Raw genomic sequence first — 21,264 nt, 5'->3', positions numbered from 1 at the left:
TATATATGCCTTTTTCATTTTTGATATTATATTATCTATTTTGAATGTCACAGTTCTCTGTGCGTGGGTTCAACAGCTAACATCATAGATAACTGCTACCCATATGCTTATATTGACAAGAATACACTTCCGTTTTGCACTTAGTATACTATTAATGAGTTTTAAGCGTTACTCATGATTTGTAAACCATTTATTAATCCACTGCAGGATTAAGAATCTCCCCCCCCCCCCCCCCCAACACACACTATCGGCCATGGGGGTGTTTTGACCATACTTCACCACACTGCTCTGTGGTGGTTGTTTAAGGGGAGGTCACAGGACCAGTTCAGATACCAATAGCCACTAGCATCAACAGCCAGTCATGTCCGGGAATGGACTGTGGTCTCAAGGCTCATCGCACGGGCGCTAACCACTCTGCAATGTCTGCCCCATTTCAGACGTTTACATTACGAAACAAAATATAGACTGATAATATCTCATTAGAAGCGAGAAACATGATTGTTCTCAACGTGACATTTCGTCCGCTTCAAGGACAAAGAATGTGATTGGAAGCCCTTTTGTAATAAAACATGTTTTCGGAAGTTGCTAACGCAACGCTTCTGGTGAAGTTGACCACGAAATTGCGACTAGAATCTTCGCAATGTGAGCACAGCATGCAAAAACCAATCATCCCACTTGATGCAAACACTATCAGCAACTTTGCTGCAGCAGTATACGTGGGCGTGTACTGCGTTTTCATGATTGTAGACTAGCACATTTTTTTGAATGGCATCATTGATAACTGAACGCGCGTGTGTTCCCGTAAATAAATACACACGGGTGCAACGGCTCTATCGGCAAATGGCAAGTGACGATGACATGGCTATAATTACGCACGCGTGCATTTAAGAAAAGCAATTCATACTGGTAGGAACCTCCTGGTTACACCAGCCCACAAGGGATTATTGTGTCCGTCCGTCCGTCGCATCCAAAAATGGGAGGGGTGAGGCTGGGTGGAGAGGGGAGGGTGGGGAGGGGCTGGGTGGGGAGGGGCTGGGTGGGGAGGGTGGGGCTGGGTGGGGGGTGGGAGAGGTGGGGCTGGGTGGGGAGGGGCTGGTCACCCCGTGGTGCCCTTATAAAACTCAACCTTTAACCTACTCACGCCGGCTTGTGTCCGCCCTCACAGTCGGCCATATTTGCGGAATACACCACGCCGCCGTTGACCCTGGCCATTGACCGAGCAACCCAACGTTCCTACCAGCTCCCTCCGCAGCAATGTGTTTATAGGCTGCACGTAAAGGTATATAATTCATCATCCAATGGCAATGTTCCGGGCAACGGTGGAAGGAATTGCAAAAGCTGCACGAACTCTCGCTCCCGAAACCCTTCGCGTCGTGGGAGAATCGCCGCACGCGAGCACGAACAGTTTGTTAGAGGCTACACGAGGGATCTTTGCCTTCGTCATTTTATCAACCGAGGTCAAACTGTTTAAACCTATTTCTTTAATAACCTTCATACCTTCATTATAGACATTCAAGCGTTATAATGAAGCACATCGTCAGGCAATGATATGAGGAATTACGTTGTGTTACATAGATATACATACAGTGTATATGCTTGCATTCAGGAAAAACATAATATGCAAATGTTAATATAATTTCAATACGCATTACTTACATTTGTTAAGAAAAAAATACACGTACCAATGATAGCATGTCAAGAGACAAACTCGCATTATAAAATAACATTTATAATGCAAAGGACTATAATTTTAAGACGTGCGACTTTATAGCAATCCCTGGGTTAATGCATTCCAAGGGGGCTGCAGGAATGTTGTGTGTGTGTTGACAAAGCCGAACGAATACGTTGATATATAAAGTGGCGGTCGTCACAAAGTCCTCGCCGCTAGTGAAGCACACAATACCTTGCTGATCTCTTTCTATATTTTATATTATTGTATTTTATTTTAATTTTACTTTTATTAATTTAAATTGTTTTACCTACGTGACTTTACCGAAAAAACCTAAGAATATAACTTGCTGATCTCGTCAAGGGGCATGAACCACCATCACGCCAACTCCGCTCATCCTCTCGGCAGACGCCTTTTGGCTCAGCCATCGGACAAAGACGGTCAGCAGCATCATCGCGTGGCGCTTTCAGATGCGCTTCTGCGGCCGTCTGGAACGCTCTTCCTTCTGATATTGGGAAGCCATCGGAACGATGCATTTTTAAATCATCTTTATTGAAAACTAATTTCTTTCGAACTGCGTTTTGCGTTTAGTTTGTTGTCCTTCCCCCGCACCTAAGATAAGCGCGGTTGGCGACGTACGGTGCCAAAGAAGTCCAACACACAGACCTGCATAGCAACCTTGGGTGGAGAACAATCCTCCCCCTGTCGATGCAATGAACTGCCACGATTCAGTCACGATTACGCTTAAGAATCGATTAGTTTTGTGACGTAATGAATGGTAGCGCACCACGTGTGGCTGGAGCGTACAACCAATCACAATCCTCCGTTCAAACACGCACAATTCTACGGATGTATTCGCGATGCTAAGAATCGATATTGATAGATTACTTCTCTGCGAATTATATATTTCCTTCATTGTCATATTCCGGGTTTCAGCTTTTACCATTTTGGCAACCCAGGTCACTTATTTGCAAATGAGGACTACGCTCCTCCATCTCTTGGCTTTCTCAGCTGGTCACACAAAATAAACGTGAACTCGGAACCTGAATCTGTACGTCATTCAGTGTGAGTAGTCACAATCACAAACGGCCTATTGGCTCCAGTAGCTGCCACGACATGAATACCACTTGCACGGATACACATGCCCACTGTGTCCGTGCGTGTACAACGCGCACACACACACACAGGAGGAGGACTCAAATGCAACCATTGCGTTGGTGTGAAGGCAGAGGCTCCATCATTGGCCTGGTTGTCCCAGCTTGGTCACCTCACTCTCGGGCTCCACCGGGCTGAACTTTATGTCCTGGGTGAAGTCCACCTCTTTGCTCGATACCACGGGGGCTCCAGCCCATCTCTAAACGGCACAATCCCAACAGCGTGCAAGCGGCACACGAGTGGCAACAGCGACGTTGGTGTCAGACGCACACGTGGTGCATCTGCACCGGCTGCAAGCTGCCCAGAGTTTCGAGGAAAGTGAACAGCGGGGCCCCATTTGATTTCCTTTTTTTTTCGACACATTTTTCTCGTGTTTTTATTTTACCAGGTAAGACTCACTGAGTTACGCAGCTCTTATTCATAAGCGGCCTGGCCATCACAAATGATATCTCAACCAAGTGGCTTATCATCGTGTGGAAATGTATTGCAGCCAAATACTCTAAACGCGTGATGTTGATGCGAAATGTGGAGGGGAAAACCGGAGGACCCGGATAAAAATCCAAGAACATGCAAACTCTAAATATATAGACGTCAGGGTCGGGAACGAACCACGACCTCCTGTACACCGGGCGAGGTAGTTAACATCTCTCCACTGTGGCGGCTCCGGTTTGCACCGGGGCACATGCTAAATCAATAATTTAAATACTGACGCTGGGATTTATCCAAATTAAGTGCAGACTCAAATTGAATGTGATAAATGTTGTTTGTGCGGTTATTGGCGAGCAGGCCGCGACCAACAACTCTCTACACCTGAGAAACAGGCTTAATCACAGCAGGCTGCCTGGATTCAAACCCAGGTTCTCAGTTGTGTCAGCTCAGCCCTCTGACCTCTCAACCACCTAGCCACCTCACCACAACTTGAAGCTTACAAAGGCAATGACAGAGTATAGATGTGTCACAATGTGAATTGAATTGTATTTTCATTACCTCAAAGTTTCCTTGGTGTTTTGTGTAAAGTTCTTCGAATATTACGGACGGATCTGATACTTTTGGCCACAACACAGACTTACACCTGAGGAAAGTTTGGATAAAACAGAGAAAAAAACATTGGCCTTTTCAATACACAACACAAGGATTAAAATTGCTGATCAGATGTGGGAGCATGTTTCACAAGGACGATGTCCCAATGTTTAAAAATCAAGCAAAATATATTTGGTGGGCACATATTCTCCAAGCAGCGCTTCACACTGCTGGCTGTCACGTTGCTTAGATCCTTGACACGCAGAAGGAAATACGTGCGTTCAACTCCCGGTCGGGGGCTGGTAACTCACACATTGTTATAGAAACATGTAATTTTCACAAGGGTCGTAAATATCAAGATAGGCATCGCTCCACATGTGCGTGAATGGAAACTATTCTGTTTTTGTTTACTGCTGATAACAATTAGAGGTAGGTGGGTGCATGGTGGCGTGGTGGTTAAGCACCATACCACACTACACTATGAACTCAGGGACCCGAGTTTGATTCCTGACCATGGCTCTCTCCCATGACCAAAAGGGATGGAGGGAGGCCCTATTCCAGCACCTCCTATATGGCGTTTAGATGAATTACATTAACAGGTCCCTGCGCGGTGGGCTGGTAGGAACGAATAACCAAAGAATATAAACATCATGTATTATGACACTTGTTTAGCCAGGAAAGTGTCACTGAGTGTAAAGGTTTTTGTAGGGTCCTGCCAAGTGTTTGCAGTAGGGGGCGATGTTGCTACACCTAATCGGACGGACGGACGATATAATCTATTGTAGGCTGGTTCACTTCGTTCCTACCAGTATTAGTGCATGTATCATAGAGCTTAAGGATTGATATTAATCAAGGAATCGATGCCTCGGTACACATGCCTGCCAAAAAATAATTGTGTTGCTTTTCAAATAATCACCTTCTCCCAACAACAAGGATCAGTATCACCAGTCCCAGCAGCAGCAGCATTAGTCCCATAAACAGAGCCAGCCACGTGACCCATGCATCTGCTTCCTGGCCAGTCGCTGGCATCAGGTCACGGGGTTCTGCAATCACATTCCACGATGGACACGTGCAAAAGCTCAGGTGACGGCGCCTTGTTAGGTTAACACTCCGGGGTAACACAGGTCTTGAGCCGTTTAACGCGCTCTCTGATGTATGTTTGCTTCGTTGTTATACTTTGTTTTTATTGTGACCACGCCCGTCTCTTGAGTTCTCACGCTGTTAAACAAAATTAGACTTGGAACTCGGAACGTGAAACTGTGCACCTTAACACCGGAAGCAATCGCAAAACACCCACTGGCCTGCAGCGGCCGTGTCTACATATAAAGCCACATGAACGGGCACGTGCTCGCACAGAAACAAACTTAAATGCAACCGTTGCATTGATTTCGATTTAAAGCTTTCGTGACTGCAGGGATTCATCTTCTTGGTTCTTTCGGTAAAGTCACGTAGAAGGGAAATAATAAAATAATAAAAATAACACATAATTAAATAATTCTCACGACGTTTCGGCCACAACGCAAGCAGCCGTCCTGAGGTGAAGAACAGGTCTGTCGGGAAGACAGCGTCTGAATGAAACACCTTCCCCCTCCAAGCCAGCTTAAATATACGCTCCAAGCCTGGGGTGTTTCATTCAGACGCTGTCTTCCCGACAGACCTGTTCTTGACCTGAGGACGGCTGCTTGCGTTGTAGCCGAAACGTCGTGAGAATTATTTTATTATGTTTTATTATTATTATTTTATTATTTCCCTTCTACGTGACTTTACCGAAAGAACCAAGAAGACGTTGCATTGATATTAACGGCAGAGGCTCCATTCCTGATTTGCCTGGTTGGCCCTGCTTGGTCACCTTGCTCTCGGGCTCCCCCAAGGCGAAACCCCACGTCGTGGGTGACGTCATCTTTGTTGCTGGCGGTGGAGACTCCCAACAATTGTTTGTTGAACTTGTAACCGCCCTGAATAGAGGCGTTTGGGTTAGATCGTGAAAATATGAATGTGTCGTTAAACCCGCCACCACCCGACACAGCCAATTCGTAAGGTTTGTCACGTGAACAAAGCGTGCCAATTCGTTACTAGTACAGCACACCAGTGTGTTGGAGAGTAACCCCACAATATTTACAATTCGGGTACGACGTTTCGCCAGTAATTACAACCAGCATCATCAGGCGACAACCAATCAGGTGCGAAGGCCAGATGGGGGGGGGGGAGAGGGGGGTTAATGTAGGCACAGACATTACGATGGATATACATTATCGGTTGGGTTATTCATATGGGAATCAACATACATTATGCATGTACATCCTGCCGTTTCTTGGGTGCAAGCAATTTCAAGTTCAAGTTAATTTATTAGGTGTAGCCCTGTGAGCCATTCGGCTCTTGAATCGGGTGCAACCGCAACAAACAAAAAACATGAACAAGAAAACATCTTAAAGTGACTATGCGCAAACAGAAAATCCAAGAAAAGACAGCAAAATATTGCTAAAAAAAGCACCGTACACCAACACTGTGCGCAAAAATCCCAGTGGGATGCAAATCAAACAACCAACAACAACACAAGACAACTTAGATTAAGGCCATCAGTCTAACTCTGTACTACAACAAACAAACATGGCTAAACCAATACACGTTTCGATATCGCGTTACCTACCTGTTATCTTATCACAGGTAATCACCATCGACGTATGGCGACCTGTATTGGCATGCAGTTAGACTCGGCGGGGGCAGGCGGCGGGCGGGAATTAAAACTTGAAATCCTCTCAGTGGAAATATCGCAAGCGTTTGTGCACTCGAGTGAAGGCGACAGCAGCAGCAACAACAAAGTGAGGGATATGCAGCGCCCACGGTTTCCGGAGATTCGCGAGCCGTGTCGGAGACCGCAGAGACAAGACTGAATGGTGGCAGCAGCAGCGGAACCAACTCTTGCCCAAGCTCTGTGTCCCTACATCTAGATGTTTCGCATTACGTGACCGTGTGGTTTAGTACATTTCGACGAAAAGACCCCGTTTTGCAAGTGGGTCGTGTTTTTCTTTAAACGGCCAAATGGAAATTTCGTTGAAATCCCTTTTCACGTTTAATGGGCGGCGCGGTTTGCATGGTGCGGCCACGGATGAGATCAGTGGTGAGCGATGACAGAGCCGGTGTTGCCAGCCCCAAACCCAGCTGCACTGGCCGGCATGGTGAAGTATGGCCACAATTACTGACAGCTGATAAGGATTCCTTCATTCGACAGTTGATTGACACCGGGACGACGATTCGTGTTAACCTGAGTGCCTCCGTGAACATCGTCTCTGTCATTTACGAACCATTTGTTCAAAGTATTCATTGCTCATTCGTCACTCTCGTCGTCGTCAGATTCAGCCATCCCCTATCCACTGTTGGATGAATCGCTCCCGTTGGAGGCCACGCGCCGCGTCGCAGCTGCATTCTCTCAGCCACCGTTCTCTCATGATGAGCGTCATCATCATCATCGTCATTGTCATCAAACGGACGCAGCGACTGCAAGTTGTTATGAGACCACGCCGAGAGTGTGCGTGCGTGTTTGTGGCACCTGTCAGTAGATGATTGAGTAACTGAGTCAGTCGGTGAGTCAGAGAGAATATCGGTCACCGCTCGGTTCGTGCGTGCGTGTGTGGTAGAGAGCGGTGGTGCAGCGGTTAGCGCTGCGCTACAAACCTTGTGGCCCAAGTTCGATTCCCGCTCGCGGCCAACGCCGGTGACGATTATATAAATCGGTCCTGGGCCTCCCCTAGGTCGACTCAGCCTCAAATGAGTACCTGGCCCGATGCGTAAACATCGCCACTAGGGAGACAAAGGGGGTCGGGCTTGGTGCTGGCCACCCACCCCCTCGTGCACCGTTCCGGCACTTGCCCCTACAGTCTGTCGAGGCCACACGGGGGATCTTTGTCTGTGTGTACATTCTGAGCCAGTGACGCGGCGCTTTATCGCTCGGTGACCCAAAGGTAAATTCCCACGCACCGATTACGATTCGTGATGCGCGTGTCCGTCCGCGAGCTGATCTCAAAGGCTGCTGAGGAGATAGAGGGCGACGAGGAGGAGGAGGCTCAGTGGCCACGCGAAGCCCTCGTGCGTCATCGCTCGCCAACAGCTTTGCCAGGGAACCGGCGGTCTGGGGTCTGATTCCTGGAAGCGTATAACGCCACTGGCGATTGTGCTGTGTGTGAAACTGTGAGAGGCGGGGATGTGTGAAAGAGAAGGCCAAGTTTCCCTATTTAGGAACTCTCCAGAGCTCCGTCTAATAGGAGGGCCCCTTCTGGCAGCAGTGACGTGAGTGAGACGTTAAGCAGCTGCACCTTTAACTTTTATCTTCTTCTTTTAGATAATATGTAGGGTTATAAACATCGCACTTGCATGGCATACATATAGTTGGGTTAGTGAACTTTGCTATGCATTACTGGCATAGCTATATTGCATATGCATCACCACCGTGACCTGTTTGTATACTATTTTCACTCCCGCCATTGTATACGCTGCATACAGCACTGCGTACACGGAGTGTCTTTAAATCAAGACTGTGCATGCTCACACCTTGCGCATTGGGATTCTTTGCCGTTGAATGGATGTCTGGGTGTGTTGAACTTCTTCACGCACTGTGCAAAGGCAATCCGCGCTAATCAGGGGTGCGCCGAAGGACAACTAAACACAGAACGAAACATCTCCACTTAAAGCTTTCGTGACTGCAGGAATTCATATCACTTGGGTCTTTCGGTAAAGTCACGTAGATAGGTTCAAAGAAAATAACAAAACAATAGCAGTTTGTTGTTATTATTTTGTTTTTATATAACAAAAGAAAATAACACAAAAATTGTATTTCGATTTAAAGCTTTCGTGACTGCAGGGATTCATCTTCTTGGTTCTTTCGGTAAAGTCACGTAGAAGGGAAGTAATAAAATAATACAAATGAAACATAACAAAATAATTCTCACGACGTTTCGGCCACAACGCAAGCAGCCGTCTTCAGGTGGAGAACAGGTCTGTCGAGAAGGCAGAGTCTTCAGAAGGCAGAGTCTTCTGCCTTCTCGACAGACCTGTTCTCCACCTGAAGACGGCTGCTTGCGTTGTGGCCGAAACGTCGTGAGAATTATTTTGTTATGTTTTATTTGTATTATTTTATTACTTCCCTTCTACGTGACTTTACCGAAAGAACTAAGAAGACAAAAATTTTAGTTTTTTGTTATTATTTTATTATATAACAAAAGAAAATAACACAAAAATTGTAGTTTTATTGTTATTATTTTGTTATTCTTTTTTAACCTATCTACGTGACTTCACCGAAAAACCCAAAGAACACAAGAACGCAGTTTATTGATTGAGTCTGGGTGTAAACCCGGCGACCCGGGTTCGATTCCCGCTCACGGCCAACACCGGTGAGGGTTATCTGAACCGCTGCTGGGCCTCCCCTAGGTCGACTCGGCCTCAAATGAGTACCTGGTGCGGTGTGTAGTAAACATCGCCACTGGGGAGACGAAGGCGGTCGGGCGTGGTGCTGGCCACCCACCCCCTCGTGTGCCGTGCCGGCCTTGAAAGGTGCTACTCGCTATTAGCACTTGCCCCTACAGTCTGTTGAGGCTACACGGGACATGTTTGCCTTTGTCTTGTCTCCAGTGTGTCTTTGTGTTTGCGAACAGCAAAAACAAAGGCAAAATGCGGCGCAGCTCTGTGATGTGTCCCCTGGATTCTGCCACGTGTTGCTCGTCGCGATGTCCGACGTTAAGCTCCACGTGCTGAATAAGCTCCCGGGACATGGAGCCGAAACGTCAGACATCGTGCTGAACAACCCGCAGTGCAGCACAACCAGGCGAAAATCTCTCTCGTGATGCGTAGTGGGGGAGGGAGGTGCCTTGGCCTGTTCCTTCCCGTCCGCGTGCGTTCCTTTCATTCACTGCGCTTACCCAGGGTGAGAGATTCACTCCACGCGCTCTGCCGGCAGCCATCTTCGTCGAGGACCTGCGTGCGCACCTTGATGGAGAGATTCCGCTTCGCGTTGAACGGCAGATCGATCGGCAGATCGATCAGCGCATCGGCGCCGTGTTTCACCTCCCGTGTCTGCTCACGCAACGCAAAACAACACGACGCGCGCGGTTGTCGCTTTCGACTTGTGCGGGTTTTTTTCGGCAGTGCTTGCATTTTCAGCCGCGTCTAAATCATATTTCTGTACCAGGTACAGCACATGCAGTGCCGGGTTATCCTCGTAGCAGAAGTAGCTACATATGCGATGGGCCCCGCACTTTCAAGGGCCCTGCGACAAATTCTTTCAAGCTATGAATTCTGGTTCGGTGATTCTGCACTTGCTCTATTACTATAGTACTATACCGCCTTCAACGTTGACGAACGACTGGGTGTTTAAGGTTAGCTATTTGTCGTATTATCTGTCTGTATAGCAAGTGAAAAAATACGATTACTTTACCATGCAAGTTAAGCATGTGTGTTTTAATATTTATGTGTTTTTATTTATGGCTAGTTTTGCACAGAACTTCAACATTATCAAAATAAATTGAGTGTCCTTGTTCGCACGCACGCTGTGCTACTGCTGACAGTTGCATTTGGGAGAATTTAATATTTCTCTGATGTTCTTTTAGTCTCGTGCTGATCATTCGTCCTGTTTGCCCAACATAACATTTACCACACGTGTAGTTAATCCTGTACACACCTTCTGTTGATAGCTTCGGTAATACATCTTTCGTACCAGATATTAAATCCTGTATTTTATGTACCGTGCCAAATCTGACTCTGTTACGGATGATATTGGTCGCGAAAGCTTCCGTGGTAAACTGGCCATCGTCACCATCGCCAGAAGCCAGGATTGCAAAAGTAGAATTGGGTATTGTGTTCTAATCACAACAGTTCATGTGGACTCTGAGTTTAAAGTACAGTGGTACCTCGGTATACATCGTTAATTCGTTCCAGAAGGTAGGACTTATACCGAAAATGACGTATACCAAACGAATTTTTCCCATAAGAAATAAAGGGAAAGGAAATAATCCGTTCCAGAGGAAAAGAAATTATATTTTACGTGGCATATTATACATTAATGGGGTTGTATAAAATAATTTAGACACTAATTACTAAAATGCATACAGAAGCCACGTGACCGCGCTGCTGCCAGCTGCGCTGGTCACGTGGCGTGCCTCAACCCCGCACGTCGCGCGCGCCTCGACCCGGGGCTTCACCCTCCATGGGGGCAGCCCCCACCGCCCCCCGCCCCTCTCCCCCACGCCACGCCACCCCGCCCCTCTCCCCCTCTCCCCCACCGCCCCCCGCCCCTCTCCCCCTCGTCCCCGCCTCTCTCCCCCACGTCCCCCGCCCCTCTCCCCCACGCCACCCCGCCCCTCTCGCTTTGTCTCAGTCGTGAACGGGGCACACGCGGGTCCTGTACGCGACTCATCCCGACCCACACAAGTTCTAGCAAGCGCGTCGTATCCCAAGCAAGACGTCGTATCCCAAGACATGTTTTATCTCTCATAAAAACACGACGTATACCAAATTCGACTTATTCCAAAGTGGTCGTATACCGAGGTTCCACTGTAAACTACAAAACGACCGCTTGTTCCTGGGTCGTTGCGTCTTCCTTAAACACAGGGGCCGGTGGACAGTCAGCCGACGCTCTGCCCGATGTCTCCGTGCCTCGTAGCCGAGCTGTCGTTCCCCCACTGCCGCCCGTACCTCTGTCTTGCCGCTGACGTTGTCCGCGATGGAAACCCACGACAGGCATTTTTTGGGGCAGTCGCTCGTCCAGGTGATGCTGATGCTCGTGCTATCGTTGCTCGCGGCGTGGAGGTTGGTGGGGGTTTCTGTGAAACCTGAAAAGACAAATGCGGACGATTAATTACGCACGCCAGACGGTCTGTCTTTGTTGTGAATAGAATTGGGCATCGTCGTCTGTTTAACATTTGTCTGGGACTCGTTCGCGTGATTCTGTCAATTTCAAATTCCGTTTAATCATCACCACCACCACCACCGAGCGCGATGGGCGAAGCCTGCAATCCAGCAACTCACAGCCAACATCGGTGACGAATATCCGAGTCGGTGCTGGGCCTCCCCTAGGTCCACTCAGCCTTAAACAAATATTTGGTGCTGTGAATAATCATCAGCACTGGGCAGCCAGATGCAGCTGAGCACGGAGCCCCCCCCCCCCCCCATACTACGTGTCGGCCGTCGTCAGTTCTCGCTTCACAGCGCTTTCCCCAAACGGCAAGTTCAATACGGGGCTCTTTGTTTCGCGCGCGTGTGTGTGCCCCGGGGAGTGGTCCGCACAGATGGTTCATCTTATTTACAGCGCTTCGGCTGGCCGTCGTCTGCATACGCTACAGATCGCAATGCCAATACGCTACAGATCGCAATGCCAGTACATCCGCATTTGCCACTGGTAGCAGTGAGCGCTGCTGCGCTCCTGCGTTCGGCGTCACGGTGAATAAACGAGACGCCGCACGGTGAGCAACACGAATACACGAACACAACGGGGAGGGCGTGGGAGGGGGTCATACTCCACCATCCTTCTTGAGCCAATTCTATTTAGTTTCACCAGATGGAAAGAACGGAAATATCGGAAGAAGCGATGAGATTAATTGTGGACAGGAGGCAGTGGAGGGACGTTGGGTGCTCATTCAGCCCTCGGTGCCATCGCAAAGGGCGGAACGTGGGGGGCAGGTGGGTGGGAGGGGGGGGGAGGGTTGCCCCGGATGCCCCCTCCATATGGAGGGGGGGGGGGGTGACGCTGGCTGAACGCGAAGGTGCCGCAGCCAACGTGTCCTGGAAACGGACCGAGCGGGCAGCAGCTGGGGGCTCAATCATTGGTGGGTCCGGTGCCCGTGACGGGCGCTCACAGCAGGGGGAGGAGAGGGGGGCACGAGGGCGCCACCTCGCCCCGCGCACCGCCGGTGTCTTCGGCCTCGCGGGGCTCTGCTCGGCCCCGTCGCCCCTGCCGAGGAGGTGGAACGCCGCCGCGCCAGTTGCGTGTCCACAGTGGGCCATGGAGGGAGAGGTGCGGCTGTGTGGCATCGCAATGGGCGACCGCGATTGTTTGGCTGGAACGGGTGGGTGATTGGGAAGGCGTGGGGGTCTCTGTAGACTGTGGAGGGTTGGTTATGGGGGGGGGGTATAAATAGCGAGTGGTGGAGAACGGGAGGGGTGTGGATGCAAGATGGTGAGCAGCGGTTTTACGTAGTCAGCGGTCACAGCGTAGATCTACAATAACAAAAAACGATCGCTGCTGCCATAAATCTTTGTGTTTTTAAAGGACATCGTGGGTTCAGCGATCACCACAGCTGCCAACCCACGCGGTTTATCCCGAATTCTTGTCAAGGGACATTGAGTTTTCACGTCCACACGGCGAACAGCCGTTTCAATACGCGCACAAAGAATGTGTTTTGTCTGTTTATGTTTCTCGATTGTGATGGGACTTTGTAGGATGAACGCTGAGATTTATAAGGCCACGGGGTGACCAATAAGGTCTGAGTTGGTCTGTAATAAGGTAGGGCACTGACAAGGGGTTGACAGGCATGGTTCACACACACACACACCTACCCTCACTTAGCCACCCAGTGGCCTTTTTGTTCCGTGAGTGGTGCCTAACGCCTCAAATAAAGAAATGATCACAAATCTCCGTGGTCACTACCGCACGTACACAGCGAGGCGGGGAACGCCTTGAGGTAGAATGGTCTGATGGCGACGCTGCTGCTGCTGCTCGTGCCGTTCACGTAGAAGTGGTGCTCCATCGAGCGCGCCCTTTCGTCGGGGGTCAAGTGACAGCCGACTCTCATGCCGGACTTGACAACATAGGCCGGGCACTCTTGCACCGCGATGTCTTTGTAGCTGCAGGCCAGCGAGACGACAGCAAAAGCGACAAACAAACACAACTCTTAAAATTACCGTCAAGCCTCGCGTCTCGCAGCTCCTGCGTTCCCTCCACTCCTGGCGACCCACAATGTTTGGTGCGCAAGCCTCGGAGCGTTCGCGCGTCGAAGCGATGGTTTGCCGCGTCCGCTGTGCTCACTGATAGAACATCCTGTAGACGGTGTCGACCGGGGCCAGGTGGCCACGCTCCCACGAGCAGTTGACACTCTTCCTGGTGTACTTGCAGTCGAAGCCAACAACATTTGTATTCTCTTCCCCTATATTGGAGGGGTGGGGGGGGGGCAATGCGTTGTACACGTCACTGTGTTTTAAGACCTCGGTCATGCTTGTATCCGTGTATCTAATAACATTTGAACACTTACAGACATTTTGTCAAGCCACTGATGGATAAAGGCCTCCCTGTGCTGTGTTGGTTACGATGGACTGTTTGACCATATTTTACTAAAGAGTGTTTGGCTATCACAAATGAAGGCTTAACGAAGTGGTTTATCAACACGTGTATATTTATAGCAGCCAAACACTAAACGCGTGGTGATGTTGATTCTAAATGTGGAGGGAAAAACCGAAGGACCTGCAGAAAAATCTACGCGACCACGGGGAGAGAGAGACGCAAACTCCAAATATACAGCAGCATGTTAGAGATCGAACCCACGGCCTCCTGCATACCAGACGAGGGAGTTAACATCTCCTAGCCACCGTGGCATCACGCTGGTCGGTGCAGGTTGGTGGGGGGCCTAGGATTGTTGAGACACCCCTTGTCATTAATGTTAGGGGTGGTCGGGAATCGAACTCGGGCGACAGGATTCCTCGCACGGTGAGATAATCTACTGCTCCATCCATGGTTATATCTTTCCAGAAATTATTTTATGTGCATTTCTTACATACTTCTAATTTTAAAGTGCAATCTCCTTCTTTATTTAGCCTTTTTCAAATGTATACAAGATCATTGTGCATTGTCTAGATTTGTTATATTGAGAATGTTTTAATTATTATGTTGATTCAAAACAACTTCATGTAACCCAGATCGCCTTTGCAAAACAGGCGATGTTGTTTCATGCCTCCCACTCTTCTATCTACATTTTATCTCGTGGTTAAATGTCGGGTGAAATAAAGGAAACTAATACTACAAGGGGCGCCACGGTGGTCAGATGTCATCTTCCTCGCCTGGTACGCAGGAGGTCGGGGGTTCGATCCCGACCCGGACGCCTGCTGCATATTTGGAGTTTGCGTGTTCTCCCCGTGGTCAAGTGGATTTTTTTATCCCGGTCCTCTGGTTTTTCCCTCCACATTTGGAAATGCCTTTTGATTATTTTGCTGTTTTAAATGTCCAAATGATAAGCCACTTTGTTGAGCTATCATTTGTGGCCAGGTTGCTCTTGCGAAATAAGTTCATACCTCAGTGGGCTTTGCCTGGTAGGGTGCGGGTGGTTCAGTGTTGTCTTTGTACGTGTTTGGGTGGTTTGTTTAAATTTCTTGTACTCTGCACTCCTATCGTGTGGTTTGTACTGTTTGTTGTTTTAACATTCTTACCCTCCCCTACAGTATAAATACATATTCGGATGTCCAAGAGGGATGGTGCCCATTTGGTGAGATCGGTGATGGAATGACAGCCATAGCAGGGAACGTGGCCTATCTACGAAGACTACAGAGGAGATTGAATGATGAAATCAATTCACGTGCAGGATTGAAATATATTCTGGCATCGCGGAAACCGCGAGTGATGGAAACGACATTTGGGGGAGGCTTTCATCCAGCAGTGGAAAGCACAACGCTTCCTGCTGCTGCTGCTGATTATTACACGTAAGAAGTTGTGGCTTTGTTGTTGTTGTTGTTGCACTTCAGCGATAACGTCACGTGGTAACAGGACACAAACCAATGCGGAAAAGGTCGGACCACAGCGTTGACCACCGAAGGATTGAACCGCGGTCATTTCACCCTCGGTCGTGGCCTCATCGCGTCAGATAAATGTGTGTCCGCGTGATGATGAGCCCACTTCGTTCGTTGAGCAATCATTTGTGTTGGCCAGGTGTAGTCTGAAAAAAGAGCTCTATAGCTCAGTGGGGCCTTACCTCGTAAAATTAAATAGTAGTAACCAGCATTAGCGAAATATCCCAATGCTAAAAGATTACCTGGAAATTACAAAAATGAGATCACAGACACAGCGCCAATATAATCACCCCCCCCCCCCCTCTTGAAAAAAACGTGTCAAGACCCGTTTAAAAAGAGCTTTCAGTGCGTCTTTCGGAATTGGATAATATGAACCTTTGACCCTGATTTCGAGCGTCTCATTCCACAGCACACTGGAAGCCTGATAGTCGTAGTCTTCATAATAGATGTTGAAACATTCCACCGCATCCTTGCAGAGCACGTTGAGGGTCAGGTTTCTGCTAGGGTCAAAGTCATGGCAGAAAGGTAGATGAGTCTGCAACAAAATAAAACATAACATGGCCACGGGCATTGCTAGCCTTTAACACAACAAGTGCATGCATTTATGATCACATAAGTCCCGTTTTAATTACACAGCTTATATATAGCGTGCCTGTCATGTGAGCAGGAGAGTGATATTTGTCTTTTCGTTCACATAAAATCAGAAGAAAAAAACATATGAATCAAAATGAACATGTATTTATACTAAAGTAATACATAGTGTTATCATCACTGCCACCGCCACCACCACCGCGACCACCACCGCGACCACCACCGCTGCCACTTACATTAGAATCAATTTTGTTGATTCCATCCTGAAATCCCAGGAATGAAAAACACGGGCAGACCAATTCGCTTTGCCCAACATTCCCGTTCTCCGTGACCGTGAACTTGTAGAAGATCGGCATTGTTTGGGCTCGCGTTCTTGGCTCTCGCGACAGAGAAACTGGAACGACGGACACACAATAAAATAAAATTACAATCTCACCTTTTTTTATGTGCACACCAACACAACAAAAATACGAAAAGACCCCCCCCCCCGCACCCACCCGTAAAGCCTCTAACAAACTGTAGGGGCAAGTGCTGTTAGCGAGCCCCTATTGAAGGCCGGCACTGGCACACGAGGGGGTGGGTGGCCTGCACCACGCTCGGCCCCCTTTGTCTCCCCCAGTGGCCATGTTTACACATTGCGCCAGGTACTCATTTGAGGCTGAGTCGACCTAGGGGAGGCCCAGGACCGATTCAGATAATCGTCACCGGTAGCGGCCGTGAGCGGGAATCGTGGGGGGTTTTTTGCTCCAAATTAGAATCTTTGCATGATTGTACTTTGTTATTGTGCGAGTTCTCCGCTCACCCAATTTAAGACTAAAATAAACTTCAAATTCACCTGGGCCCAAAGGTGAACCACAGCCCTGGCCGTGAGCCTGCTGCTCGTGTAATGTCACGCCGGCACCTTCGTGTGCCCGGTCGTTTTGTCTCATCCCGCACTCTGTTTTGTGCACCCTCTCTCGTCTGTGCTGCATGTTCGTCTGCCACTCATCCTCACTCAATTCGTTGTCCCGTTTCGTTTGTCTCGTTCTCTCTCCATCCTCCGTCTCCCTGCACCGTATCGGTTATTATATTTATTATTGACCTAATGTTCACAATACCGACACCAACCGACACAGCAAACCAGTAAGGTTTGTCACTGGTTGGCCGTGTCGGGTGGTGATGGGTTATACGACACATTTATACTCACGCGATCTAACCCAACAAGCTTTATTATGAATAATATTGGTCGCGAAAGCCTACGTGCCAACATCACAATACCATTCGCATGCAATTTGCATTAAAACTAAGGGGAGATTCTTGGAGCATGCATGTTGGACTTCTTTTTCACCGCGCATGATGGGACGATGTGCATCGTTTGGGTCAAGAATCAATATTCGCCGACGCATCAGCCTGGCCTGAGTATGAACGCGTGAATGACAGACAAAACCACGAGGCACACGGTGATCTCATACAAGAGGAGAAATCTGTCTTCTCATTGTCTCACATGCTGGTATTTTTTAAGTATCAATAATAATTTATACGTATTTTGCCAGTAAAGCCGAACTATAACCCTTCACTATAAAAATGTCTAAGTTTTTCTTGGGTTTCAACATTCCGGTTTTGCTGGGGGGAAAAACATAAATTGGCATATTGACCCACGTGACAACCTGATTTGATTGGTGCTGTCTGGTGGTAGAGAGGTTATCGTTAAGTAACTGACGTCATACCTAACACGATCTAACCCAAAGTAAACTGTAATCATGAATCGCAACACCAGTCACATCTACTTTTTGTGTTTAGTTTGTTGATCTTCCCCCGCACCTCCGATTAGCACGGTTGGCTACGTACGGTGCGAAAGAAGTTCAACTACATACATGCGTAGTATGATAACCATGGGGAAAATGTTTGCCAGTATCAAAGTGTGAAAAATAAGAATAGGCTTTAACCCTTTTATGCCATAAAAACAGGTGTTAAGATGTTCAAACGCCAAATAGATACCTTTTTGAAAGGAATCAAGTTTGCATTAATAATTCTCACTTGAGTCAGACGAGGAAGGGGATGAAACTTCTGGTCCTCAACCATTAAGGTCACATGACCCAGATTTCTCCCATCCTCCTTCTCTGAAGCACACCTCCTAACACAAGGTGACCTGAAAGAACTTGTCAGGGATTTGGAACTGCCCAAGAGCAAGGCAGAGCTGATGGGCTCCAGACTACAGCAGTGGAATCTCCTGGCAGGTGATGTTAGGGTTTCCATGTTCCGTGACCGTCAAAAGGATCTTGACTTAAAGCTTTCGTGACTGCAGGGATTCATATTCTTTGGGTCTTTCGGTAAAGTCACGTAGATAGGTTCAAAGAAAATAACAAAAAACTACGACGTTTTGATCGCAACACAAGCGGTCGTCATCAGGAAAAGGGGGTTAGCTTCTAAAGGCAACCTATTAATAAAGGTTTGAAATGGGCGTAGCCCATGCTGCTGACATTTACTTATATATACATAATAGTTGTTTGCCTTTTGTTTCATAATACATATTATTTATAGAACCGTTTTGCTGATTTTAAGTGTTACATGAACAGGACATGTGACATGTTACTGTGTAAAGCAACCATAAACACGTGAAAAGACATCGGTTTACAATTTATGAGTAAAACTATATCTACACATTTACATAGACGTAAAATGTAAAAACGTAAATATCTGCGGAACAGTAGCCAATCAGTTGTTTTAATTGTCATATTTGAATTCAGCACATCAAAATCCACGATAAACAGCACATTTCATCTCTGAAGCAGACGTCTAAAAAATTGTCGACCAGTGTTTTAAGAGCATGTTTGTTTGCATATTCATCACAGCTACGCGTGGTTAATGCAGACTTTATTCCTTGCAAAAGGTTTATATTTAGGTGTTTGAACATATTAACGCCTGATTTATTACCAGAAGGGCTAAAACCTCTTATTTTTCGTGTACGTATTTATATTATAATAATAAATACCTATGGGTGGAAACTGTTGAATCCGGATGAAACCTACGCAGAATATGGGCAAGAACATAGAAACTGCACACAGAACGTCGCCGGAGTTGGCAACCCGACCCAGGACGCCTCCTCTTGCTTCGAGGCACAATCATCGCCACCCTGCCGCCCAGATTCACAAACGGTTCACGCGTTCTCGATCCACACGCACCACACACGCCTACCATCAGCGTACGTTCCCAACGCCGCAAGGTTCAGCAGCAGCAGAAGCAGCGATATCCAGCGCGGGGCCATCGCGTTCCTCTATCACGTACACACACACACACAGCAGGAATCCAGTGAAGCGCAAAACCTGAATCTCCACTTGTTAGTCATCCACGTCGGTAATCCGACACCCCGGGGGGCTCCTCCTCTGGCTTCCTGGACGCCCGGCGCAGATGCACTGCCTGCACACTCGATGTGCTCGCACCGCTGGGCAGAGAGGCGGCGGGAGTGCCTGGCAGAGTCGAACAGTGCGGTGATGGGTGAACACAATCCGGTGATGGGTAAACACAATCCGGACGGGACGACTGCCATGTGCAGCGTGCCCTACGGCATGGGTGTGGAATCCACGAATGAAGTTCACGGGGGCAGTGATATTAGTGAGTCATCGTTATTACAGAAAAGCGGTTTAAACATGTGAGTTAACCTACACTATGGTAATTTTTTTACATAATGCATTTGTACTGTCTGGGTTAAAGGCTGAGAAAGGGCGGTAACATTTGAGCACGTGGAATAATATCACGTCCGTAAAACAAACCCCATAGAGACGCCGCATCTTGTGATTAGGAATATAAAATAGACAATAGGTGCTCCCAAATGGCGGCAACACAATGTGTTCAGGAATTCAACTTTGGATGGGCAAATGTGACAAGCAACACCAAACACCACGCAGCAATCACCGCTCATAGCCCGGCGGCACGAGTTGGATCCCAGGCACGGCTGACATCGTCGGCGGCGAGTAACATCGTGCTTACGCACTGCTGCTGTGTGTTGTGTTTTTTTATTTTAAGTTTTGGCAATTAATTTTTTTTTTTATTCACTGGCGTTACAAAAAGCTGTGCTGCTGCTGCTGCTGCTGTATTCAATGTGACCTACAGAAATGTCAGTTGGGTGCATTTTCATTTACATCAAAGAAAATTAACCCTCAACTTTCCAAGTTCCTGAATTCTCACACGCACACAGCGCACAACAATACACACCTCCTTCCCAACAGAATCACCCGATAAAAGCCAAAGTCACATTAAACGCAAACGCACTCCCACACGTACACAAAATTAACTCAACACATTCATCAATAACACTTCCATAAGAAGAATACAAATTAAAAATAATAATTGCAGGCAACGTTTCGTGCAGTGCCTGGAACAAAAGCGTGCGTCGTGCTTACCACAAAATGAGCTCTTACCTTCTCGTGTCCGGTGACCGCTATACATACCGAAAGTAAAATGCTTTAACCCATTCTCTTTTATAATTGTGAACCGCGCACGCCTACCAGGATGTGGGCTGCGGCAGTTCAACAACGAGCTCGGTTTGTTTTTTAACCCCCCCACACTTCCACTCCTTGAGCTCCTCCGGATCTCATTACAAAATCTCGCAGCCCGAGCAGCTGCTAGCGTGCCAGTGGACGAGATCGAGGGGAACAGCGTTTCACCACCACCACCACCACGACCAGTCGCTTACAAAAACTATTCATTCGTATTTACTTCTTCTTACGCAACGTGTGTGATTTTTGGTGGAGTTTTTCCCTCTTTTTTTTCGAAACGCTTTCACGAACGGAATCGACCAAAAACGTAGCAGCCGCAAGAGAAGACCCCCTCCTGGAAACGCCTAAATTGGCGTTTGGATAGCAAATGGCAATTTCCGCATTGTTTCTATGAGTATTATATACTACTACGAGCATGGAAGTCATTGCTATTATTATTATTTACGGTGTTTTGTCAATCCCGCTGGTGGTTTCAGTCCTCCCCCATTGCGGTTTAGACTTTTTGACCACATTTCACTCTTACTTTGAGCAGTAAAGGGAGTAGGGTCAAGGACCCATATGTGGCTATCACTCGCCTGGGTATTTTTTTAGAGATCT

General features: G+C 47.9%; 1 protein-coding gene across 1 annotated transcript; it reads right to left on the bottom strand.

Moving 5' to 3' along the window:
* Positions 1 to 2,906: 2,906 nt before the first annotated feature.
* Positions 2,907 to 19,436, bottom strand: LOC144946926 (uncharacterized). The gene is made up of 10 exons (XM_078875995.1): positions 19,367 to 19,436; positions 16,429 to 16,586; positions 15,977 to 16,136; positions 13,854 to 13,971; positions 13,485 to 13,672; positions 11,525 to 11,661; positions 9,754 to 9,907; positions 4,761 to 4,887; positions 3,812 to 3,896; positions 2,907 to 3,023 (listed from the first exon to the last, which is right to left on the bottom strand). The coding sequence occupies exons 1-10, from the start codon at positions 19,434 to 19,436 to the stop codon at positions 2,907 to 2,909; spliced, it is 1,314 nt and encodes a 437-aa protein (XP_078732121.1).
* Positions 19,437 to 21,264: the final 1,828 nt, after the last annotated feature.

Source organism: Lampetra fluviatilis, chromosome 43 (assembly GCF_964198595.1).
Source record: "Lampetra fluviatilis chromosome 43, kcLamFluv1.1, whole genome shotgun sequence".
NCBI lineage: Eukaryota > Metazoa > Chordata > Hyperoartia > Petromyzontiformes > Petromyzontidae > Lampetra > Lampetra fluviatilis.
This window is presented reverse-complemented; position numbering and strand designations above follow the sequence as displayed.

Bases quoted from the DNA above. Each gene is read 5' to 3' on its own strand.
- LOC144946926 (XM_078875995.1), bottom strand. From the start codon at position 19,436: ATGGCCCCGCGCTGGATATCGCTGCTTCTGCTGCTGCTGAACCTTGCG. The intron at 13,673-13,853 runs GTGAGCACAGCG...GCTGGCCTGCAG, and splicing joins GTCTACAGGATGTTCTATCA to CTACAAAGACATCGCGGTGC. The intron at 4,888-9,753 runs GTAAGCGCAGTG...ATGTGATTGCAG, and splicing joins GAGTGAATCTCTCACCCTGG to AACCCCGTGACCTGATGCCA.